The sequence below is a fragment of the Juglans regia genome, chromosome 2 (genome assembly GCF_001411555.2).
Source record: "Juglans regia cultivar Chandler chromosome 2, Walnut 2.0, whole genome shotgun sequence".
NCBI classification, from domain to species: Eukaryota; Viridiplantae; Streptophyta; class Magnoliopsida; order Fagales; family Juglandaceae; genus Juglans; species Juglans regia.
The window spans coordinates 11,729,382-11,756,352 of NC_049902.1; the positions used below are offsets into that span (position 1 = coordinate 11,729,382).

At 38.4% G+C, this 26,971-nt stretch overlaps 1 protein-coding gene across 14 annotated transcripts in view; it reads right to left on the bottom strand.

Moving 5' to 3' along the window:
- Window positions 1-2,373: 2,373 nt before the first annotated feature.
- LOC108984133 overlaps window positions 2,374-26,971 on the bottom strand; it is a 134,644-nt gene continuing 110,046 nt past the window's right edge. Inside the window, exons 1-10 of one of the 14 annotated variants that reach the window (XR_001994978.2) lie at window positions 17,297-17,537; window positions 16,981-17,209; window positions 6,757-8,139; window positions 5,929-6,230; window positions 5,565-5,833; window positions 4,743-5,276; window positions 4,370-4,447; window positions 4,105-4,269; window positions 3,750-3,863; window positions 2,374-2,568 (exon numbers count right to left, since the gene is read on the bottom strand). Coding sequence is in view for 2 of the 14 variants with exons in the window: in XM_035687269.1 (XP_035543162.1) it covers window positions 6,801-7,931 (1,131 nt within the window). In the remaining 12 variants the exon portion in view is untranslated. The other 13 variants (XR_004800824.1, XR_004800818.1, XR_004800816.1 and 10 more) reach the window with 13 other exon arrangements.

Genomic DNA, 26,971 nt, shown 5'->3' on the forward strand with positions numbered 1-26,971 from the left:
TAATGATTGGCTTAAGAAAACTGACAAAAAGACGGTCCTGAGCTACATGCCTGCAGAGATCGAGTAGATTGCTCACGGTGTTGCAAGCCAGATTTAGATACTACAAAGGTTTTGTGAGTGTTTCTAAATTGGTTGTAACAAACTAAATTTCTATAATGGATTTTAGGTGGCAACTTACACACGAAGTGGTTTTAGATTTTAAATATGTTCTTCAAATAAGTTTTCACTTCATTACCAAATCATTCTGTTGATTATTTTTCTATGATTTGTTATATTGATTAACTGATTGATTGACAACCTTTTTAAATAGTCCAGTAAAATTGAAAAACACCTATTCAAAACCCCCCTCCCCCTTCTTCTAGGTGTTGTGTTAAATTAGAACCACTGATTTTTTAGAGGAAATATGGATCTACACTTTCGATCTCTTTCTCTTGCAAAGCCAATTTTCTTAAGCCATAAAGGCTTCCATTTAGGAACATGCCATTATTTTGTCTCTTTTAGGATTGTTCACCCTGATTCCGAACCGAGTACCTGGATATATCTAGCTTGGAACTTGGGGTGTAAAACAAAAAATCGAAAAATCAATTGAATTGGACCGGACCAAACTGGTGGGTTCAGTTCTGTTTGTAAACAGTTCAGTGCAGTACTAGTTCTTAAAAATAGAAACTAGTCCTAAACCAGTGCGGTACCTGTTTCATATTTTGAAAACCAGTTTAAACCAAACAGGACCAATATATATTTATAATTTTTTATATTATATTATATATATTATATGCTAAATTTCTAATTAATACAAGATGAAATTTTAATCTTATTATTCAAGTATATTAATTTTATAATATAAAATTAATCTTATAATTTTTAATATAACATTTGATATAACATATAAATTTTTAATCTTAAATATAAACATTAATATTAAGTTGTTAATATAAACTTACTTTATATATATATATCAATGATAAATACATTTTTGACATGATAAATTATAATATTATATATATATTCTTTTTTTAAATACATTTTTACCCATTTAATCATATATACTCGTAAAAAGTCTAGAACTTATATAGACTATAGTTAAATTCAATAATACACTAGTATGTGTTAATTATTATAAACTAATGTACTTATATTATAATATAAATAGACTAATAGTTTAATATATATATATATATAAATATTATATTATTACTAACATAGATAATTAGTAAAACCGAACCGAACCAAAACTAGGAGTCCTGATTTTGGTAGTAAATCGGTACGGTATTAATTCTTAAATTTTTAAAACCAGTATATACCGGCTTGATTCTAAAAGATATATAAAACCAAACCAAAATGGATCCATTACCCCTACTCGAAACTGGGTTTAAAATTCGGTTTGAGTACCAAACTGGGTTTATCCGGATTTTCACCTGGGCTAGTACCTGGATGAACTCAGATTCTTTAAACCAGAAAATCCAAATACCGGATTGTACAAGGATTTTTTATAATTACTTTATAAATAAAAAGCTTATTTTCAATATTTTGAATTTCATACCGTACCGACCGGTATTTAGCGTACCAGAGTAGTGACTGATACAAGAAATGTATGTGTCTCGTATCGGATCAAATACCGGCCATACCAATACCAACCAGTTTTTGGTGTACCGGACAAATTTTTTTTTTTTGTAATTAATGTAAAAATTCTATCTTTTTCATAATTTTTACTCGAATTCTCACATCTAAAAACTATTTTCTTAAATTTTTTTAATCTTTTTTTCTCGGGGACTTAAAATCAAATTCCTACTTTCATTTACGTGATGAAGACGAGTGATTATTTTTTTAAATAGTTAGATTGAGAACTTAGAAATATTATTGAATTTTGTCAATATGTGTTTTAACTTTTTAAGGGTTGCATTGATGTTATTTTGAAATATAACTTATACATATATAATTAATTTATTATATATAGATTATCCCGAAATGGTACCGATGCTAAATATTTCATTTCAGTGCCTTAACCGAAACGGCCACCAAACAATATTCAAAACATTGCTATTTTTTCATTATTTACAAGAAAAAAAAACATATTGAAAAAAACATAATACTAACTCATTGAAGATTTGAGTATTTTCCAGAATAATAAAAATACATCAAAATAGAAAACTACATTTTATTTTATTTTATTTTTTATAAAAATCCTATATTTTATTAATTTTTTTTAAGAGTCTTGTTGAAAAGCATATTACTAATGCATTGAACATTTTTTATAATAATAAAAATATCAAAATGAAAAACTAAATTTTGTCAAAAATAACTAAAGCTAGAAGCATCTAATTACCTTTTTAACTAAATGAATGTAAAAAAAAAATCCAATATTCATCACATAACATGCATGCAACACACAATGCAATCCACTAAATATTACATTATTTGGTATTTATAAATTACATTACAAAATACAAAATTACAATAAATGAGTTATAAAATCAGTAGCACAGTCTTCCATTAGTGATTTTATCTCACACCAAATAGCAACTTTAAGTGAGAGAAGAGAGACGCAGCCAAATAGTCCATTGTCAATTCCTGCAGCCAAGAAGTCAAAATACTCATTAACTAGTTTTACATATTATATTCAAATAGAATATTAAAAGAGATTATAGAAAATGAGTATAAAAATTAATGGTTTTATGTAAGAAGATTGCAGCACCTCAAAATGGATTTGAAATTAATGACGATACATCAAGATAATGTCGAGAAATGCACCCAAACAATCCTATAGCTAAAGGGAAGTCATAGAAAATATGCATATCAGAAGATTCAGTATCCCCCAAAATAGTCCATTGTCTGCTTGCAAATGCATGTGCTAGTGTAAAGTCAGCTTGTAACTTGGAAGATCGACAAAAATATTGCTTTACATCACATGTGAAAAAATTCAATATTGATTTAGTTTTGTTTGTTTTCAGAGATGAGATGAATTGAAATTAAAGTTAAAAAGTTGAATAAAATATTATTAGAATATATTTTTTAATATTATTTTTATTTTAGAATTTGAAAAAGTTAAATTGTTTATTTTATTTTATGTGGAAATTTAAAAAAATTGTAATGATGAGATGAAAGATCTTTAAAATTTTCAGAGTTTTGAGTTTTAGACTTGAAAGCAAAGTTTTGGGTTTTAGGTTTTAGGTTGTGATTTTGCTACTGGCACTTTGAATACGGACAAAAAAGACGTCTATATATACAATCTTCTTCATTCTTTTATTTAAATCACAACCTAGAGTCCTTTAAGAGCCTGTCAACACAGTTTGCATCAAGTGCAGGAGGCTTACTTTTCCAACGATTTTTTAAGAGCCAGCTCTCCATCGAATAAAGCAATATTGCTGTCAATCTTCTTGTAGAATGACTGCAAATCTCAGCCCCTCCGGGGGCAATAACAAAATCGATCATCCATGAATTATAAGAGTGATATGATGCTATTTTATAGCCTTTTAACATAACCCTCAACCTCTAAAATGGAGATCTGGAGTTCGAAACCCCCCTCTCTCAAATAAAATAATAAATAAATAAATAAATAAAAAGAGAACCTAATGACCACAAACAGGGCAGATCTGTGGAATGAATCACACCAAAGGAAAATTAATTCATGATCAATTAAATGCCTAGAGTATGTTGTCATAATTGATTGCTGTAAACTGTGAACTTCGTCAAAACAAACAACTATGCAACAAAACAATTGAAAAAGGCAATGATCAGCTATTAAACAGAACCTCTGCGCATTGGAGATCGGTTACTGCATGAGCTTCAATGACATCCTTTGTTGGTGAAATTTCCCTTTCCAATCGCCAAATACTCAAGCTTCAATCACGATGCATATTTTCCGCCTGAATCAGTGAGCAAGGTGATGTAGTTAATTAAAAATGTAATGATCTGGAAACTATTCCTGCTTCCATTAATCACAAAATACACAATTCATATTTTATCTGTGTAAAGAAAATCAAGTCCTTTCTGCTTGAGCTTTCTCCTTTTACAGTCCATGGAGATGTGCTCCAATGTTATTGGATTACATTTTTCTTTAAAACCCATGATTACCAATAAAAAGAAAAAAGCAAAGCAAAGCTATACCTTGCAAGAATGGAGGAACGTGAGAGAGAGACCACAACACCAGCCATTTGAGGGTAAAATACAAGGCCCAAATTAAGGAGTGAAACAGCAGCAGTAGAATATAAATCGTAGAGACTCCATTTTTACTTCTCAAACAACAAAACCCGACACATTCCTACCAAAACTCTGCTACAAAATGAAAGTTTTCAAATCCGAGTCATTTTTTATTATTATTATAAACAAAGTCTAACCAATCACATAATATAAGTCCAAGAGATTCTATTACCTCCAAAAAAAATCTGTTTTCACAAAGAACAAAAAATAAAATTTATATAGCAATCCACCAATCCGACACTCTTGAAATCTGAAAGACATAGAATAAGTGCAGTGAGAGATGCATTTGAAAATTGAAGACAAAATAAACGGTTACTACGATTATGCTGGATATCAAAACATGAAATGCAGGAAGCAAGGACCCAGAATTTCATAGCCTTATAATACTTGCAATTTTTTTTTTTATCTTTTATTTAAAAAAAAAAAACAGAACAAAAATATTTATTCATTAAAATTAGAGAGCACCGAGTCATTAACAAAGCAGATCTAGAAGTAAAAGTAAAAATAAAATAAAATATGAAATAATATAAGAAAAAGAACCAAACCTTGTTTCCAGTGTAGCCCATGACACCAACACCAACGGTAGACACCTTCAAGTTCTGAATGTGTCTATGCAAGCTCCTACGGGCCCAAGTTCTGAACCAAACCTTTTATCATATTTTTAACTAGCTACATTCTTGATATATACCAAGCCAAGCAGCAGAACACTTATCGTGGGAGACTGTATGATAGATCTACTACATCATCATAAGGTATTCCTTGTTGAAGTTAATAAGGTAAATTTTCTGAATTTTGGCTGACAATTTTAAATGGAAGCTTGCTTTCCATCAATATCACCCTGACCTCATGATGACTATATTATGAGTTCTGCTCCAAAATAACCACAGATAGAACAAAAGAAAGCACAATCGAATAGATAAAACTGGAGAAAGACAACTTTTTAATATCAAGTATTACTTATATTTATTGACCAAGAGTGCCTACCAATACGATGCCATAAGAGCTGTTGTTTCATCAGACTTGACAAGGATTAAAGATATGTATCCAACCATCTCCTTTGAGGTTCCTAACCTGCCAGACTGTGTATCCAGAAACATAAGATAGAATACGGAAAGGGCGAGAAAGAATCAGAGAGGCAAATTTGGTTTAGAATATTGCATCTCAAAGGCTGCACAGACCAAATAATCAATCTATTTTTTTTTAAATTATGATATAGACTTGGAAAGAAACAGATAAAAGAAAAGTCATCGCACATCCCCTAGAATTTATTGTTCAAGGATGCAAGTTCAACACTATCCTTGCGTAAGTCATTTCAAAGGGAAGTAGAAGATAGTTTGATAGGAGCTTCCTGGAAAAATAGGACTCACCAGGCCATGAGACCACTAGAAAATAATAACTGAATGGGATAACAAGATGTGCACGGTAAGAGAGAACAAGTCCCCAAAGCTTGGCCATGGTGTGTAGATCAGGCATTATTATCGTACTAACCATCACTTATCAAGATTTCACATCCAAATGAAGTAGTTAATTCCTCTCAACAATCTTATGATCTGTATAAAGTGGTCCAGCGTATGAGAATGTCGTCCCAATGAATGTCCAGAACTGTGACCAGATGGTTACCACCTGATATTGCTCACTGTAAAACAAATTGGGATGTGGCTTTCAGTCAGTTTCAAATAGAATTGGTGCGAGAGTTATAATCAGAGAATTTGAAGGTAAGGTTATGCCTACTTTAGAAAAACCTCTGGCAATCCAATTGGAACCAGTTGCTGCAGAAACTTTTGGTGTGTTGGAAGCTATGAAGTTTTGCCAAGAAATAGGACTGGGTAAGGTGATATTTGGAGTTGACTGTTGACAGGTGGTTAATGGTTTGAATGATCCTAATCAGAATTTATGCTCACATGGACAATTAATTGACAATGCTAAGAGTACTCTGAAACAATTTCGTTCAGCTCATGTTATTCATGCCAAAAGGGATGCTAATGTTGCAGCTCATTCTCTAGCCAACTCAGCATTGTCTTTATCTTATTTTCCTGTACACATGGAGGATGCTCCATTATATGTTCAATCCATTGTACCTAACGAATTGTATATTTCCTAATGCATGAAATTATTAGTTTTACTCAAAGAAAAAAAAAAATCAATAGAAATAAGTAAACTGCTTTCAACTTAAGATGACTTGATCGTTGTCTTCAAACAGGAAGATTCATAGCGGTTAATTACCTGCTTCCCAGCTTGTATGAAATATACGACAAGCATTTGCTTAAATCGATTACGACCGTCCAAAACTGTAAATAATATCAACTATAAAAACTAAAATCAACTTCCAGTGCATTCTTATAAAAAAATGGTAATTATATTGGACCAATTGGGTCAAGTTCTGCATGTTCAAACAGAGTTCTGCAAAGAGACCGGCCCTAAAGAATACCTTAACTGCAATAATCAAAGTCTGCACATCAGGTGCAATCACAGAGAGAGAGACAGAGACAGAGAGAGAGCTGCTGTGTGTCAAAAGCTCTCGTATTATAAAATACAAATGAGACAGGAAAGTATACTAACATGGATTCCAGTGGCTAAAAACAGTGCAGCCGGTGAACAAAACTTCAAAATGGGAATCCCAAGCGAATGTCTTTCTTTGAGGCTTCTGCCAATCGCTTGATCCCTTTGGCGCATTTGTAGAACTCTAACAATTCATCAGCAACATCTTTCGGGTGACACTTGACAAACACCTTTAGAAACCTCATCTCCGTCATCCTCAGTGCCCTAAGCATTGTGGGTCCCTTAATCTGCGAATCAAGACCCATGTCATCTATCTTCCCTGCAAGAAGGACTCGTGGCTTTAACACAGTATCCAAGCTAGAGTACAATAGAAATGGATACTGAAGGACCACACTGGCAGGAAGCTTCATCGTGCCCAAAACGAAAGTCATGTTCCTCTGTACCTTATCAACTGATAGTGTCAACATAAGGGGGGATCTCCCAAAGAGATTGAAGATTTCATCATCTGAAAACCCGAACTTTTCAAAATTTCCCACCTTTTGACGGATTGTTTCGTGGCGTGAGATGCCGATGATTGTAACAACATATTTATACATCTTGGAATCCTTGGAAATCCCAGTTTTGCGAATATATTCCATTTTCTCTTCATCAAATGAAGTTCGAGGTATCATGGTGGGCCGGGAAAGGAGCATAGGAATCAAGTCCTTTCTACTAACACCCACCTCTTGATACAGTGCAATAGCAGGCTTGATCATGTTATTGAAGTCATACGTTAAGAGTGAAGGGTCCCTAACAATAGCTTTAGCAAGCACTTCCCTTGACTCAAACAATGTCATAAAAAATTCAAGCCGCTCATCAAAGCAATGATTTATTCGACAACTTAGAAACCTGGAGCGACAATTGATCATCTTCAAAAGATCATGAGCTCCAATACCCAAGCCACTGAGCATGTTAAGTTTGGATTGAAGGTCGGCAATGTCGGCCTGGCGTAAATAAGGGTGGCGGACAATTATCTTCGATATATTATCATCACTACAACCCCATTTCCTTAGAACATCAATGGAGTTTTTTGGGTGGTCTACAACTTCTACCCTTTCAACCTGGGTTGGACTTTTTGTCGAATATGTGGCAGTCGTGAAGACCAGCAGAGGTTTTGAAACTGATTCCCTGGGAAATGAGAGCAAATGGTGCGATGAAAATAATAATTTAACCAAAGCGAAGGCTTTCGGTAACATATCAATCTTGCAATTGAAGAATCAGTGATAAGGGCTTTATGGCTAGGGCCACACTCAAGAATCAAGATGAAATGCTCAAAATGGGAAACGTGTGGGCATTAATTGATTCAGACAACTATTTGAATACAATACAACATCAGCATATATCGACATTGATTGAAATCCTCACAAGCCCAAACTTCTCGGTGAGTTTCACCAAATGGATTTTCTGCAAAATAAATACACCGAAATAAATAAATTAACGTGCTTAGAAAACAATAAAGACAACAAATATCTATACATGTGATAAAGAAGGAATTGCCTCCAAATTTACGAAATTAATATAATTATGATGACCAAAATCTATTTAAGATAAGATAAAACAGCAAGTGTAGACCCTACTCAGTAGAAATTTATGTGATGATTTGAATTAAAGTAACCCTCTATAGATCTCATATTAGATAGAAATATCTCTGTTACAGATACTGATTTGACCAGAATATCGCTACTACCGTTATTGGGTTACATTAAAATGCCTTTGCTACATATCTGAATGGAGTAAAATAGCCCTACAACAAATCGAATTAGACAGAAACACCCTTTATTCAAATCAAACCAACCAATAACAACCAGAAATCTCCAGAACTATTAACAACCAGAAATCTCTAGCACTATCGACAACCATAAGGCTTTGTTTGTTTTCACAACTCCTCAACTCATCTCATCTCATTACAACTTTTCCAAATTCTTATATAAAATAAAATAAACAATTAAACTTTTTCAAATCTCTAAACAAATAATATTAAAAAAATATATTCTAACAATATTTTATTCAACTTTTAACTTTAATCTCAACTTATCTCATCTCATTTGCAAAAACAAACGAGGCCTAAATCTCCACAACCAGCTTCATCTTCATTTTCTCTTTCACTCCCCACTCTCCATCTACCCCCATTCTTCTTTGAGTGCAAACGATTGATGGTAAGAAAATATTGGGCATGAGTTTGATCACTGTCACAGCGAAAGAATACCAAGATCAAGATCATGCAATAGAGGAACTGTATATGAAGATAGAGGGATAGAAAAAAACCTATTAACAAGGAGTACTTGAAGGTGGTAGGAAAAGCAAAAACAAAATATAAAAGTGCATGAAGCAATTTGTAACGCCCGCCCTTGTAGTGGGTCTTTCAAAAATAATTTTAGAAAACGAGACAGGAATTAGTGAACTTTTTAAAACTTTTTCCTTCCCTTTCTAGGATATAAAAGATTCTAGAATTAAAATTTAAGACTTGCATTTATAAATCTAAGAGAGAGTTTTGCAGCAGAATTCATTAAATTAAAATACAAGTCTTTTTACAAAATATGATTTCATATATTACATAAAATGCCTAGGCTTCTCTCACTTTTTCCTTGGGCCGTGTCCGTCCTAATGCTTCATCCTGATTTTATTCCTGGGTGGGGCACACATAAAAACAAAATGAGACAAATACTCAATGAGCATTACTTCATACTGTAAAAATATATTAACATAAGTTTCATTCATGCATTTCTCATTTATATACATACTTTACATAAAACATTTTCTTTTCTTTGAAAACATTACAATGTAAGATTTTTTTTCTTTTAAAAAGATTTTCATTCCTCAAAACATTTCCCACTGTAGCAAAGAAGACAAACAATTTCCAGATATCCTCAACAATTCACTCTATGTCGTTGAAGCACCGCTTGTTCCTTTCATCCATAGACACCACATAATATACAAAGGAATCATCCTCCACGCCGCTGCCAACTGAGAGCTTTTGTGCCGCCTATTCTAGCATGCTAGTAAATCCACCACTCTCATTGGCATAACCCAACTCAACCCAACTCTACTAAGAACCCCAACCCATAACTCCCTAGCCACCTCACAATGTAAGAGTAAATGATCAATCGATTCACCATTTTTCTTACACATGAAACACCACTCCACAACAACCATGCCACGTTTCCTCAAATTGACAGTCGTCAAAATCTTCCCAAGTGTAGCTGTCCAAGTGAAAAAAGCAATTTTAGACGGCACAAAAGCCCTCCAAATACTCTTCCACGGAAAAGGGAATTGTTGTTGGCCATGCAACACCTTATAATAAGATTTAACAAAAACTTTTTACTCCCCGTGTGTTTCCACAACATTCGATCCCTCTCATTTCCTCCTAATTTCAAAGAATACAAGAAACTGAAAAAATCTGCAATCTCATTAAGTTCCCAATCCTGTACATTTCTGATGAAAGTAACATTCCACTGCACAGACCCATTAGCACGGCTCAACATCTTTGAAACAGCGGCTTGCTAATTTCCAGCCAAGCTGAAAACAGCCGGGAAGATAGAATGAAGGGCACTCTCGCCACACCATTCATCAAACCAAAAACAAATTCATGCACCCTCTCCAACCTCAAAATTATTATGTTTTACAAAACTGTCCCACCCCTTTCTAATATATTTCCATAAACACACACCATAGATCCCCTACCCTCCTTAGAGCACCATCCCCAATCACCTTCTTACTTTCGATCAATAACCTCTCTCCACAATGAGTCCCCTTCCATTTGATACCTCCATAGCCACTTCCCTAACAATGCCATATTAAAATTACTCAAATTTCGCACTCCCAGGCTTCCATTCGCAATTGAGCAGCACACCCTATGCTAACTCACGAGGTGGAATTTATTCTCCTCTCCGATGCCACCCCATAAGAATGCTCTAAACAATTTCTCAATCCGGTTTGCCACTAAAATTGGTAAAGGGAATAAGGAAAGATAATAAGTGGGAAGGTTGGAAATTGTGCTTTTAATGAGGGTTAGTTTTCCCCCTTTTGATAAATATAGACGCTTCCAACCGGACAGTCTTTTCTCAATCTTTTCTACAACACCATCCCATATGTTCTTTACTTTAAACGACACCCCCAATGGAAGCCCAAGATATTTCATTGGAAGAGAAGCAACTTTGCCGCCCAACAAATCCGCTAAAAGGTTAATATTCCTCACATCTCCCACCGATACCAATTCTGACTTGCCCAAATTCACCTTGAGGCTCGAGACAAATTTAAAACACAATAAGATAGCCCTTAAAACTTGAATCTGTCCACTGTCAGCATCACAAAACATAAGAGTATCATCCGCAAATAATAAATGGGAGTTTGAAGTAGTACCATTGTTATATTACCCACCGAAAAACCAGAAAGAAACCCCCTACAACAGCCTCCACCATACAACTCAATGCTGCCATCACTAAAACAAAAAGGAAAGGGGACAACGGATCCCCTTGTCTCAGACCCCTTGAACTCTGAAAAAAACCACAAGAGTTGCCATTAACTAAAACAGAGAACCGAGCACTCGAAACACAATGTCTAACCCATCCACACCATCTATTCTTAAAACCACATCTTCTTCGCATATAAAAGAGAAAATCCCAGCACACGTGGTCGTATGCCTTTTCGATATCAAGCTTGCAAAGAACCCCCGGAATACCAATCCTCATATGGCTGTCCAAACACTCATTAGCAATTAGAACCGAGTCCAAAATTTGTCGTCCCTTAACTAAAGCGTTTTGAGGTTTAGAAATAATTTTATCCATCACCATGCTCATAGGATTAGCTAACACTTTCGATATAATTTTATAGATCTCACCTATCAAACTAATAGGATGGAAATCCTTCGACTCACGAGCACCGGCTATCTTAAGGATGAAAACAATGGATGTAGCATTTATGGACTTCTCAAACTTCTGACAAGAATGGAAATCTTGAAATACCTGCATAACTTCTACTTTTACTATATCCCAACATTCTTGAAAAAAGCCATGGAGAAGCCATCCGGGCCCGGAGTTTTATCTTCACACATTCCATTCACCACCTGATGCACCTCGTTTTCTTCAAAGGACTCTCTAACCAGCTGACTGCACAAAAATCCAGCTGGTCAAAATTCAGACCATCCAACTTAGGATGCCACTCCTCTATCTCGGTTAGAAGATCTTCATAATACTGCACTGTGATCTTGAATCTCATCAGGGGTGTGAAGCACATTGGTATCGGAATGAAGTACCTCAATAGGATTATTGTGCCTATGTGGAGGGTGGAGGGTGGAGGGTGGAGGTACCAACTCGAAAGGGAGGCCCTATGGAAGTCGGTTATAGACTCCAAATGAGATACGAGGCACATATGGAGTGGGGTTATGGAAATATATAAGAGGACATTGAGAGACCTTTCGAGGACATGAACATATTGTGGTGGGTGATGATTCTCGCTTCAAATTTTGGTATGATAAATGGTGTGGTGACCATAGCCTTCAAGACACCTTTCTTGCTATTTTCGAGCTCGCAAGAGAAAAGGATGCAGTGATCGCCGATCTTTTGGTCCTTTCAAATGGCCCCCCTCAATGAAATATTGACTTCATTAGGACAGCCCAAGATTGGGAGGTGGAGATTATTTTAGAGTTCTTTGCGACATTGTATTCAGTAAGTATGCTATGCCAGGGGACATCGAGGATAAGATGCACTGGAGTCATTCTAAGAAAGGCAACTTCACTGTTAGATAATTTTACCAAGCTCTAACGAGTCCTAGATTGACCATGTTCCCGTGGAAGAGTATATGGCAGACGAAAGCTCCTCCAAAAGCGGCTGTTTTTGTTTGGACAAGATCCTGACTACAAATGATCTGAGGAAGCGCCGGGTAATTGTGTTGGATTGGTGTTGTATGTGTAAGAAGCATAGGGAATTAGTAGATCATTTGCTTCTACATTGTGAGGTGGCCAGGGTCATGTGGGATGATTTTTTCACAAGTCGATTTGTCATGGGTCATGCCTCTTAGATTGGTGGACTTCCTTGCAAGTTGCGAGGCATTCAGCGTAACTCACAGGTGGCGGCCATTTGGCGTATGGTTACTATTTGTATGTGTTGGTATATCTGGAGGAAAAGAAATGCAAGAAACTTTGAAGATTGTGAGAGAACAATGGAGGAACTAAAACTTTTCTTCTTTAAGTCGTTGCTTTTATGGGCGGGAACCATTGTTTGTAACGGTCTAAATGATCATGACCTTATTCTTTTGATCATTAATCCCCCTTACATTCCAAGAAAGGATTTTAGGCTTCATTTGATGACCAAGATCCCCTCCCTTTTAACCTGTCCGTCCCCACACTTCCCTCCTTATTATCATAATTAATGGAGCATTTTAAATGTCTCAACTCCCTATCCTTTTTGGCTACCGACTTCAAAGCCGTAGGTCTTCCTGCTTCAATGGCAACAAGAAGAGCCTTAAACTGCTTCTCAAACCCTTCACAAGATATCCCCATACATGCCTGTAAATCTTCAACCTTTTTTAAAACCCAATCTGAGGCACTTTTGGTTGAAGCAAGAGACGGGAGAGTGCATATAGGGATCGGGCTACATGCATCCTCATCAAAGGTTTCCCCCTCATATAATTCCAACTATAAAGTGGCCTCAACCACATCCCGTTCAGAAGAAGCCTCCTGTTGTAAATCTCCAGAAAATGTCGAAACAGAGCAAATGTTCATCTCGGGGTGCAGAAGATCAACTGGATGAAGGGGTTTGAGTAACAAAGAAACTGGGTCCATCAAGAATGCACTTCATTAGCCAAAGGAGCCACAGACACAAACGGATTACAAACCACTTCACTCACCTTCCCCTTATCGACTTCACGATCAACGATTTCTCCCTCTTCCACCTCCAGCGACAACGACGTCTCCGACACACCACTAGATGAGTCACCGATGACCAGTGAGATTTTATGTGCAACCTCTGAGACCATCGGGTCAAGTGGTGGTGCCGTCGTGCCAGACTCACCCAAGCCTCCCAATATGCCAAAACTCCCGAAATCTACAGCTCAGGCCTTAGCCTTCCATACCCGTTTCAGGCTTTAAACCAAGCCCAGCCCACCCACTAGATCAGACATACAACCCTTTAGAAAGTTTCTGGCCCAACTTTCCCCTATGAATCCCTCTGTTGAGCCCATCCCCCTGACCCAAGCCCATCCCCACCCCCTTGACTTCCTCAACGCACCGTATCATCCCTTGAATATTACTCTGCAACTCATATATTTGAGATTGCATCTCTAACAGAGCCTGAAGCAAACTTTCCTTATTAAGACCAACAACTCCCTTGCCAACATCCCCTGCCAACATCCCCACTACGCTGAGCCCCTACAAAGACGGCGACACCACCTCGCAAGCCAAAGCTAGCACCCAGCCTAACAGGTCCTCGAGCACAGTCTAACCTTGGTTTCTACAGAGCCTCCATGTACGATAGGGCAGAAGGTTGATACGGGGCTGCCATCGTCGCTGGTGGTGCTGACCCAACAAAATGGCCTTCTCTACCAACCTCCCTCAAAACCTCCACCAGTTTTCTCCATCCCCCTACCATATCTATCTTCAAGAATGAGAATACAATTTCGGCGACCCCCTATTTGTATTCCACCAAAAGCCATGAATGCCCCTTGGGAGTTGGAATACCTTCGGGCTATGAAGCCCATGTCTCCTTTCCAATGTGTTGTATAAAACTCCCTTCTCCCCACCTTCAGGCAAGCCTCCAACGCTTTGGTGAACCAACGTGCCGGGACTAACTCCAAGTGAAGTTTTTCACAAACTTCCACCCTCTTTCAGTAATGTGCACCCATCGTATATCGCTTACTACCTCAAATACCTTAAGTTTGAAATAATAGCATTCAACATACCCATTTCCCTTCCCATACGTGCAAGAAACACTCAATCAAATGCCCATGAACAACATCGCAAGCCAACTTACGAGAAAAAAAATGAAAGAGTGTACAGAGAGAGAATAGAGAGAAGTTCTTAACTGTGTTATATATGAACATAATACTTACCTAGACTCTATGCCATTTTCATTTCATGCAGTCCATTCATGAGCGTGTCAGATGGCAACCTACATTCATACATAACCTTACGTCATTCCCTTTTTCATTTACATATGAAACTTAAACTTAGAACTTGTATAATAAAACTGCTCCTAACTCTTAGTGCATTCTCTTCCACATGGCCTTAACCTCCAATTTGTTCCTTGCTTAAACTTCCTCCATTTAGACTAGTCATCCTCCAAAAATCTCCTTCAACTATTTACTTGCATACTTCTTCATAATATTCCTAATTGTGCAAACTTACACTTCTTGGTGTTCATAACTTCCCTTTCATTACACTTGTACAAGTCACCATTCAATCCTAGTATAATCATTTTCCATAAATCCTAAGCCTAAATCATGAACCTCAAAGTCTAACTTCATTTTCTAACTAATAAAGTGAGCTCATATGCTTCACTTTAACCTCCAAAACATCACTCGACAAGCTTTACAAATTAGTCCCACTTCACCATTAGATCCAAACTATAAATACAATACCCATCCTCCATACGCATACAATCCAATTTAACATCAACTTAAGTTCCCATTCACTTCCTCACCTACAAACCTATTACACAATCCAAACCAAACATACATATACAATCCACCAAACATACACATGTGTCATACCCCTTTAAATATACAATCCATTTAAGAATCCACTTGTTTTTACAAACGCCATCCATACATAATACACTCAAGTACACAAATTTGTCTAATATATGCAATCAATCAATTTTCTACTATTTTTATCACCTAAGATCAACATATAATCCATTTAAACCAATAATTTGTTTTAACAAGGTCCATCCATACTCAATACATATAATATGTACAAATCTGTCCATTTAGAAACCAACATCATCATCATGCTTTTCAAACCCTACAACTCCATCATTTAATCCCAACACTTCAAGATACGCCATCTCAATCCAAACTCCATACATTCATAGCCAACATCTCAATACAGTTCAATCATGTAGCATAGTCCAAACTAAGCTAAATCATGTAATTACAAACCACTTCTATACTCGATCATCAAATACAATTGAATTTAAAGAATAACCGTTAAATCTGTCCAATGAATACTACAAACACCAAGATGCACACTCTATTCATTTATCACTTGAGTCCAACCTAAATCCATCACACGATCCATTGTTCATGCATAGCACACCCAACATAATCAAATATGTCCAACCAACATTTACAAACACTTTACTCAATTTATAAGCCTCTTGACAATACATACATGTTTCCAAATTACCATCCAACAAAAACACATACTCCATAACAAGCTCCTAATCAATATATCACTTCCTCATAATTAATCATAACCAACATATTCAATACAACAAATCTGTCCAATTCTTCCAAGAGTATCCTTATACAATTTTTATGCTACTTAATAGCATTCATACAACTCCAAAATTTTACCATCTTACAACTGTACATCATATATATCTCATACAACATAAAACGCAAGAAAACCAGTTTGACACAATCTGTCCATATCATAAATTCTTGCATACTTAACTCAACATACACCAACACAATTAAAATCCTATAGCTTAATAAGCTTCATACACACCCAAAACTAGTTATACAACCCAAAGCAAAATATCACTTCAATATTTAGTACCAAATTCATATCATTTTATTCCATCCTTCCATCCTTCCATACACCCAACTCAAATTATAACACATACTAACATATTTGCTGCCCATGTACATCAATCCAACACAATTACAATATACAAAGATTAATAATTTCATTCACGGCTCCACACAAACCCAACCTTCACAATTACTATATTCAACCAATCAACTTCTTGACAATACATACAACACATATAAATATGTTTATTTCATTCGTATCAATAAAATTTACCTCATACATATAAAAAAAAACAATACATACAGCACATATATTCAATCCAAAGTCCAATTAACTCCACATAGAACAACCAACACAACCCCATAATTCACAATCTCCATGCTTCACTTACAAATCCATTTCAATCCTAACCACACCTCACTTCTTCTCATTCTATCACAACCAATATAGTCAATATATATAAATATAAATCTGCCTATACTCAAACACAACACCAGCAACATCCATATACACTACATAACATAATACTCCTTGAGACAGAGTAGAATTTATACCACAACTTAAGGGACTGAGCAGCGAGGGAAGCGTGCGGCTGAAGTGGGTTGGCTTATGGCTTCAGTGGTCTGAGGTGGGCTGAGCAGTGTTGGGCAGTGGGCCTTGCGTGGAGGAACCTGTGGTGGTGCTGCGCTCGATAATGGGATTTTGGTGGCTGAGACGTGGCTGCGCTGCTGGACTTCAGCTGGGTGGTGCTCGGCTTGCGCTTACGGAGGAACAGTGGTGGTACTGGAGAGGGGGACAACAGCGGGTTAGCGAGAGAAAAGGCGAACAAAGACAGAGAGGGAAAAGGAACGGACGGAGAGAAGCACTTACCGACGGCAAAGGAGCTCGACGACGGCCTGGTAGAGCACGGTGGCACGGGGCCAGAGGCAGTGCAGAGTAGAGGCAGAGAAAAACGATGTGGGGCTTGCTTTTTTCTGGACGGCGAGGGGTCTTATGATCCCAATTAAACAACCCGCACCGTTTTGAAAGCCAATAAAGGAAGCTGAACTGCGAGTCATCTACAGCTTGCCGTTCAGATCAATAGTTGGTCGTATGTTGCAATTTGTTATTTTCCATTCTATTTTTCCTGTCCACTTGTTGCATTTTCATGAGTTCTGTTAGTCATGGGCTACCTCCATATGTAAGCCAGAAATGGCACAATGAGGGCATCTTGAAGATTATTGCAGAAAACGTTTGTATTTTCTTTTAGAGGAATTGGGGATCTTGAATACCTCAAGGCGTAGCTATTTTTATCATTCTTCCTTATCGTGATTCTCTTTCTCATTTTGTCAAACATCTTGTGTGCAACTCAGTTTATTCATCACAACAACTATCTTTCATTTCCTTATTACAACATTATTTACAAGAGGGGTCTTAACAATTGGTATCCAGAGCCACTGATTCTTCATGGGTGTGGTACGACTAAATGAACAATAATTGTTGTTGTTGGAAAAGATTTTGGAAAAATTAGAGCATATGACTAAAATACTAGACAAGATACAACAAAATCCCAAGAGGGTGTAGGAATCTCTCGTACAGTGGCACGACCAGAAGGATGAAGAAGAGGCAATAGAGTCTATAGAGGAAAGCACAAAAGATACAGCAAAACAGGAAAATATTCTTGTGGAAGCAATCGTCCACACCACCATTCCAGGGAAGGAGGAAGAAAAAGATTCCTTAGAAAGGGAGGAGGACTTAGAAAATCCAGTGGCAATGGAGGAATTTGTGGCATTGTCCACAGACATTTATCCCAAAGAAATTTCTCTTCCTTCAGTTCTTAGAAATCCAACGCCGCAATTAAATTCTCAATTTTTAGAGGATCGAAACTCGCGACCGCTTCTTGATATTATTAAGTGTGAAATCAGGGGTGATGTTCATCAAGATGGAGATTATCATCGAGCTCTTCCTGTAAGGATTTTCCCCCAAAGAACTCAGGCTTTTCGTGCTAGACTGTGGATTTTTGACCTTGGCATTCACACACTCTCTCAAAACTGCAGAGGATGGGACGACAGAGGGATGATGAGAGCCAACGAAACTCAACAATGGGTGCTCCATCCTCCACGATAGGTGGAGGTCCAGATCGAGAGTGGGAAGCTCGAGCACCGCACGGTGATGGGGTCAGATCTATACTCTAGCGGCAAAACGAAGGGGATAGCTACTAAGGGTTCTGGTCTCGGGTTCATTCCACAACTCTCGCCATGAGAGCCACTTATAGTCTTACCGGTTTGCTATAAGTGCTCACAACACGCACTTGCTTTTTGGAGAAAGAAGAAAATTTTGCATGCATCTACTGATGGTTTGAATACAGTTGATTCAACCTCATTGAAGTTTGATCGTGAGACCGATTATGTCCCTGTGTTAATAGTTCTGATAGATCAAGAGTTAGATTCTGATGCAACAATTGTACAACTTAGCCTAAGAGATTGCTGGGGAGCTTTCATTGACACGATGAAAGCATTGAAGGATTTGGGACTGGATGTGTCAAAGGGAGCTGTGGCTTCTGGCCTATCAGTGATTCGGGATGTTGATATCCACTCTGTATACGCTGCCTCGTTACCTACATCACATCAAAGTTTTTCTCCACAAGCCGTGAGAGGATTGTATAAAAGAGTTGATGTTGTCTGGGTGCTTTGTGTGAAAGAGGCAGTGATCACGACTCCGTTGCTTGATAAAATGTCACGAAGAGTTGGGTGTGATTCGGCCAGAGCCTTGCTTTTGTTTCGGGGGATCTCGTGGATGAACTTTGGAACCACTTCTGGAGTTGTGCTTGCTAGAACCAATAGACCTAATATTTTAGACAAAGCTCTTTTGAGGCCTAGCCGATTTGATCGCCAAATTACCATTGATAAACCTGATATTAAAGGCAATGACCAAATATTTCAGATTGACTTGAAAAGAATTAAACATGAACACGGGCCATCATATTACTCTCAGAGGATAGCAGCCCTCACACCAGGAATTGCCGGTGCAGACATTGCAAATGTGTGTAATGAAGCTGCTCTAGTTACTGCAAGGAATGAGGGAACACAGGTCACAATGGGAGATTTTGACGCAGCTATAGATAGGATCATTGGTGGTCAGGAGAAAAAGAATAAGGTGATAAGCAAGCTGGAACGCTGCACTGTTGCCTACCATGAATCGGGTCATGCTGTTGCAGGCTGGTTTTTAGAATATGCAAAACTATTGTTGAAAGTGAAAATTGTGCCTCGTGGTACAACAGCTCTTGGATTTGCCCAATACGTTCCTAATGAAAACCTTCTCATGACTAAGGAGCATTTTTTTGATATGACATGCACGACTCTTGGTGGTCAGGTGGCTACAACTGATGTTGTTGAGACATGCACTGGGTCTGAAATTTATGAAGTCAAGGGACCTTTGAGTGAAGTTGGGATTCGTGGTGTTATCCTTTTGAGAACCTGGATTCAAAATCGCTTGACAAATGGAATTCAAGAAACTTCTCAAGAGCAGGAACTGACACTCCCCATATTGCAGGTTATTTGCTTTGATTCTTTGAAAAGTTAATTTAAATTGGAACCCAATGCCAATCATGGGTTCAACCCTGCCCTAGTACTCATATTTGAACCTTATGGACTCAACCTTATTGTCTACAAGCTCAATTGTGCCGTTTCATCGGCTGATTTTGAAAGTGTGTGTTTGTTGGTTTTTTGTTGGCTAGTTGTCGAGCGGCAATAGTATCTTTCAAAGAGTATAGTTAAATTGGATGAAGGGGAAAATATTGCACCTCAAATGTTTCAAATATGGACACTTAGGGATGTTCTGAGGTGGGAAGGAATAAATCTGCTAAAAGTCTGGAAGTACCATTGGATAAAGAAACAAATCTTGTGGCCATTTGATAGAGGAAAGGGAAATGATGTGGTAGAAATGTTGAGTGTTGGGTTCATTTTTGCTTTCTCGACACTTGAGGCCAAGTATTTGCAGAAGGGCGGATTGATGAAGGCGGCTACTTGCAGTGTCATACCATGGTTGGCCATTTAATGGCTGGGATCTAGTGTTGCAAAGATGGTTGCTGCCAAGGGATCGAAAAGGGTGGTTCAACAATTATCTTCAAGTCTCAAGTTGCTATGTGTTGTTTTTGGATAGCAAGAACAGGAAGCTTCCAGTCACTATTTGGGTTATCTTCAGGCAATGCAAGGAGATTTAATAGTTGGGTTGTGCGCTTGGGTTTGTGATAAGAAGATCATCACTACAATCTGCACTTGCTAGCCAATACTATAGAGTTACATCAATATCACAACCTTGAGGACAAGGTTCTTTAAAGGGAGGGAATTTGTTATGATCCCAATTAAACAACCCGCACCATTTTGAAAGCCAATAAAGGAAGCTGAACTGCGAGTCGTCTATAGCTTGCCGTTTAGATCAATAGTTGCTCGTATGTTGCAATTTGTTATTTTCCATTCTATTTTTCCTGTCCACATGTTGCATTTTCATGAGTTTTGTTAGTCATAGGCTACCTCCATATGTAAGCCAGAAATGGCACGATGAGGGCATCTTGAAGATTATTGCAGAAAACGTTTGTATTTTCTTTGGGAGGAATTGGGGACCTTGAATACCTCAAGGCGTAGCTATTTTTATCATTCTTCCTTATTGTGATTCTCTTTCTCATTTTATCAAACATCTTGTGTGCAACTCAGTTTATTCATCACAACAACTGTCTTCCATTTCCTTATTACAACATTATTTACAAGAGGAGTCTTAACAAGGGGTGGTGCTCGACGGAAAGGGGCTTGGTTGTGGCGTCGTGTGATGGTGGTTTTCTGTGGCGGCTGAGAGATGGGAGAAACGGAGGGAGAAATCGAGAGAGAGAGTCTACTACCATGAGTGTGGTGGTCGACGTGGTGGAATCGGTGGCGTGCTCGTGGTGCAGATTTGTTATTGCCCTTCACGGTGGCCGGTGGCCGGTGGCTTGGCACAGAGGCGAGAGAGAAATCGGGAGAAGGACAGAGGGAGACGGCACCAGGGGGGAGATAGGGGAAAAGAAAAGAGGAAGGAGGGGAAGCCCGAAGGGAAGTTCTGGGCAACAAATTCGGACTTCAATTGAAAATAGATGTCATTCCAAAATTTTGATATTATTTCATCTCATTTTATTTTATTTTTTTAAAATATAATTTAAATACAAAATTTTTAAACTAATTATTACAATTTTTTTAAATTAATTATTATAATTTTTTCAAACTAATCATTACATATGAAGACCATTATATGTCCTTACTGTAATTCTTAATAGAATGTATAATGGAAGAGGTGGGAATGGAGTTTTGCTGCAATACACTAGCAACAAGGTGCACTACAGATATTCGATGAATTGAAACAATGGAAATGAGTATGAAGAACTGCAGTGATATTCGAAATTGCTACGTTAGAACTCATTCGAGGTATTCCCTTCCTCTTGCAACAAACGATAGCTATGAATTCACTCAACATCGGAATCCCCTCCACTCAGGTCTCGTCCTTACCCAAATACAGAAAACTCTAACTAACTTGCAAGCTAGACTAATATTACCTGCTAGTCACTGTGAATGACAGGACGCACCGTTTTGGTTATAACCAAAATGCTGTGTCTTACAACTGAAATAAAAGGTAAAATGTTTACTAAAAGGAATGTCCTATTTTGGCCTTTAAGAGTCCAAAAACGCTGCGTATAACAACTGAAATAAGACTAACAGCTTCTTTAAAAAAGACCGCACCGTTTTGGCTTATAAATGCCAAAACGTTGCGTCTTACAATGGCAACCCAATCCAACTCTATTGCAAACGACGCCATCCCCACTTCTTCTTACTTCAGATCAGTTCCAGTTCTTCACTTCGATGCTTATTGTCTTCGTTCTAGCATAGGGTTTCTTCTTCATTTCTGCGTCATAACAAATCCCCCATTCTTCACAGCACCTTGCCCACAAGGTGTGGGTAAAGCTATTTTAGTTTCCACAGTCTCTCCCATGAGTTCTCTTCATCTCCCAATTCCCTCCATTTAACCAAGATTTCAGTTACCCCATTGTTTCCCTCCTTTCTCAGACGACGATCTACCACCTTTTCAGGCTTGGGAAGAACTTCATCCTGCGAATCGATGGGAGGGAGGGTGGCTAACGGCTGAATTGAGTTTCCCACCTTCCTTTTGAGGCATGATACGTGGAAGGTAGGGTGTATTTGAGACAATAGGGGAAGCTTAAGCCGATAAGCAACTTGCCCGATCTTCTTCTCTACTTGGAATGGCCCGAAATACCGGGGAGACAACTTCATATTTCGGCAATGTGCTACGGATTTCTGTCGGAAAGGTTGTAACCTCAGGTATACCCATTCCCCTTCTTCAAATGTTATCTCGGTTCTATGCTTGTCAGCTTGTATTTTCATTAGGTTTTTTGCTCCTTCCAAGTTCTCCTTAAGGATTTTGATAACTTTGTCTCTGTCTCATAATGTTCGGTCCACCGATTGGTTGTTTGAAGTCCCTGGTACGTATGACAGAAGTAGCGGTGGGGGAACCATAGAGGGCTTGGAAAGGTGTCATCTTAATAGCTATGTGATAAGATGTATTGTACCACCATTCCACGAATGGTAGCCACTGTGACCACTTTTGAGGTGTAGTTCCGGCATAGTATCGTAGGTAACCTTCTAAGCATTTATTTAGGGCCTCTGTCTGTCCATCGGAGTGGGGATGGTAGGCAGAGCTTAGATTAAGAGCTAACCCCTGTAAGGAAAAGAAAGATCGCAAAAAAGAACTCACAAATATTGGGTCTCTATCCGTCACCATAGTTCGGGGTAGGCCGTGTAACTTGAACACATGATTCACAAACAAACTAGCCACCCCAATCGCTGTGTAAGGGTGGGACAAGGGTATGAAGTGCCCGAATTTTGTGAATCTATCCACAACTACTAAGATCACATTAAAACCACTGGACTTAGGGCAACCCTTCAATGAAGTCTATGGAAATGTTTGTCCAAGCTTGTTGGGGCACGGGTAAGGGTTGCAACAACCCTGCTGGTGGTGTTGTCTCATATTTCACTGCTTGACAGATCACACACTCCCTCACCACCTTTTTTATGTCTTTTTTCATGCCCTTCTAATAAAAATCATGTTTAGCCCTTTGATAGGTTCTTAAATAGCCTGAGTGACCACCCATAGGATTATCATGTATATATTGCAAAACTTTGCCCTTAAAAGAGGAATCCGTTGCAATGACTATTATGCCCTTCTTCAGTAATAAACCTTGATGCATGATTCTTACATTCTTGGGTGTCTGAATGTTACTCCTATTCCTATTCAACAACATCCCATTCATCTCATTACTTGGCTAAACCTTTACATGGTAGAGTCAAGTTAAAGACGGACGGGAGTTGCCTGGGTAATCCAGGTATCTCGGGAGCTGGAGGGGTTATTCGGGATATGCAGGGGTCTGTTTTGTTGGCATTTTCTATGAACTTAGGCTATGGAGATAGTACTCAAGCAGAACTATGGGCGTTATTGGAGGGAATTAAACGTTGTAAAGAATTAAACTTGTCTGCTATTGATATTGAATTGGATTCAAAGGTTGTACTGTCGTGGCTGCAGAACAATCGGTGTGGCATCTGGTATTTGGAGGACTATTGGGAGGAGATGATAAAAAACATGGATTACAAATTCTCCCATATCTTTAGGGAAGGGAATGCTGTCGCGGATTGGCTTGCTCAGTGGGGGGCAAGAGTGGGAGATGCGGAATGGAGAAATGCTTTGGACTCACCTGCTATGCTGTGAGGTTTGATAAGGATTGATAAATGGGGTCTTGCATCCATTCGGTGTAAATCACATGAGGCAAGGTTTTAATGCACAAGGGGTTGCTGAGGGATAGTGCAGATCTCTTGTTACGTAGTGTCAAGATTGGGACGGGGGTTAGTGCAGAACCTTTCCAACCCGTATCCCAAGCGTAGTGCCGAGCTATGCTGTTGGTTTCTTTTTTATTCTTATGTTGCTCGTTAGGCTTGTTTAGAAGGTTTTTTTATGTTAGTTCTTTTATATTTTGGGTTGGTTTGGTTAGTTGTTTGTGTTTCGTTGGTAGGTCTTGAGAGATATTTTGGTGATTGTAACCACGGTTTTCCTCTGCCACAAGTGAGGGTTCATTAATAAATTCGGGCAGGGGTCACTATTGGACATGTGACTTCCTTCTCTTTAAAAAAAAAAAAAAACCTTGATGCATCTGGTAATTTCTTGGTAACACAGTAGCCTCCCTTACTTGTTTAAGGATCTCCTTAAGCTCAACTGACTCTTCATACCTGGCTGTTCCTTTACTCATTTGGGTGTTGGAAATGTTATCATGGCTAAGACTCCACCTTCTAACTCACTTTCTTCCTCTTTTCTCGACAATGCATCCATTACCACATTTTTCTTTCATTTCTTGTAAGTAATAACAAAGTTGTATCCCATTAACTTGCTCACCCGCTTTTGTTGAGTTGCAGTTCCCACACGCTACTCCAACAAAAATTTTAGGGCCTACTAGGCCATTTTAATCACAAAGGATTGCCCATGAAGATAGGGTCTCCACTTCCTCACCGCCATCACTAGCAGGAGGAGCTCCTTCTCATATGTGGAGAGAAGGAGTTCTTTTCCCTTTAAGGCCTTGCTCATATAAGCCAGTAGCTGCCCCCCCTGCATCAAAACTGCTCCATTCCTCTTCCACTCGCGTCACACTCAATCGTGAATGGTTGGGTGAAATCCAGCAACCTAAGTACTGGGGGCTATGTTACAGCCAATTTCCACTCCTTAAAAGCTTTGGAAGCAGCCCCATTCCATAAGAAAGCATGTTTCTTAATAAATCCGTTAAGGGTGCGAGAAAAGTCCCATGCCCCTTTATAAACCTACAGTAATAACTCGTCAACCCCAAGAATCCTCGTAAGGATTTGACATTGGCTGGTACAGGCTTGTCCAGCATCGCAAACACCTTCCGTGGGTCAGCCATCACTCCCCTTTCACTAATTATATGCCCCAAATAATCTACTTCATTGATCCCAAGTTGACACTTTGTCAATTTAGCGTACATCTGATTCTTTTGTAGTACTTCCAGCACCACCCGCAAGTGCTCCAAATGTTCTGTCCAACAGTTGTTGTACACTAAGATATCGTTAAAAAAAAACTAACACAAACTTCCGCAAATAAGGCTGAAACACCTCATTCATCAACTCTTGAAAAGTTGAGAGGACATTCGTCAAACCAAAAGGCATCACGAGGAACTCATAGTGTCCCTCATGAGTTCCAAAGGCTGTCTTCACTACATCCTCGAGTACCACCATGATTTGCTGGTATCTGGACCTTAAATCTAGTTTTGAAAAAACCACCAACCCGTGTAACTTATCCAAGAGTTCATCAATAACGGGGATAGGAAACTTATCCTTTATGGTTTCTTGGTTAAGTGCTTGATAATCGATGCATATACGCCAACTCCCATCCGCCTTGCGGACCAAAAGCACGGGAGACAAGAAGGGACTTGTACTAGGCCTTATTACATCTGAGTCAAGTAATTTAGCCACAATCTTTTCAATTTCATATTTTTGGTAGTGTGGGTAACGGTAAGGTCTAACTGTGATGGGTTGGGTACCTTCCTTTAGGGGTATTCTATGGTCTTGGGGCCTTGAGTGTGGTAGTCCTTCGGGAATTTCAAACACCTGTGCAAAATTTTTAATCAGTTTCTATACTTTCTCACCCCCACCTAAGGACTGCACTGGATTTGTCTCATAAATCAGCTGCAAAAACAACCCTCTCCCCCTTTGCATGGATGCAAGCATTGCCTTTTCCCCTTTTGCTAGTGTTAGACCCTCCAACCTCAGTCCCAACAACTTCACATTTTTTCCAAGATACACAAACTTCATGGACAACTCATGAAAATCCCAAACAATGGGCCCGAGGGTCTCCAACAAATTTACTCCAAGAACTACATCACAACCACCAAGTGGTAAAACATAAAAGGAGGGATGAAATGATATACCTTGCATCTTGATTCTGGCTTTACTGTGGTAGCCTAATCCTCGTACCACTTGCCCATTAGCAACTTTGACAGTAATTGTTTTAGCCTCATCAATCACCAACTTGGCTATCCGAGCAATAGACGGGTCCACAAAACTGTGTGTTGACCTAGAGTCTACCAAAAGAACCACTTGTGTACTCCCCATCCATCCCACTAAGTGCATAGTCTTAGAACTAGGGGTTCCCATGATTGCATTCAAGGAAAGCTCAGGTTCCACCACCATCCCTTTCTGTTTTAAGTCCACTTCATTAAACAGTTCAGCCGCCATAGTAGCCTCCTCTTCACCTTCCTTCGTCACCTCTAACTCTTCAACTCCTTATAGAAGGTATACCTTAAGTTTTTTGCAATTGTGGTTGGAGTTCTATTTCTCATCGCAATGATAGCAAAGTCCCTTTTTACGCTTTTCATCCCACGCTGTAGAGAACACTTTTTTTTTATAGGAGGGCTGAATTTTTGGTTATGAGTACCACTAGCACCACTATTACCATAGGGGGTATAATTGT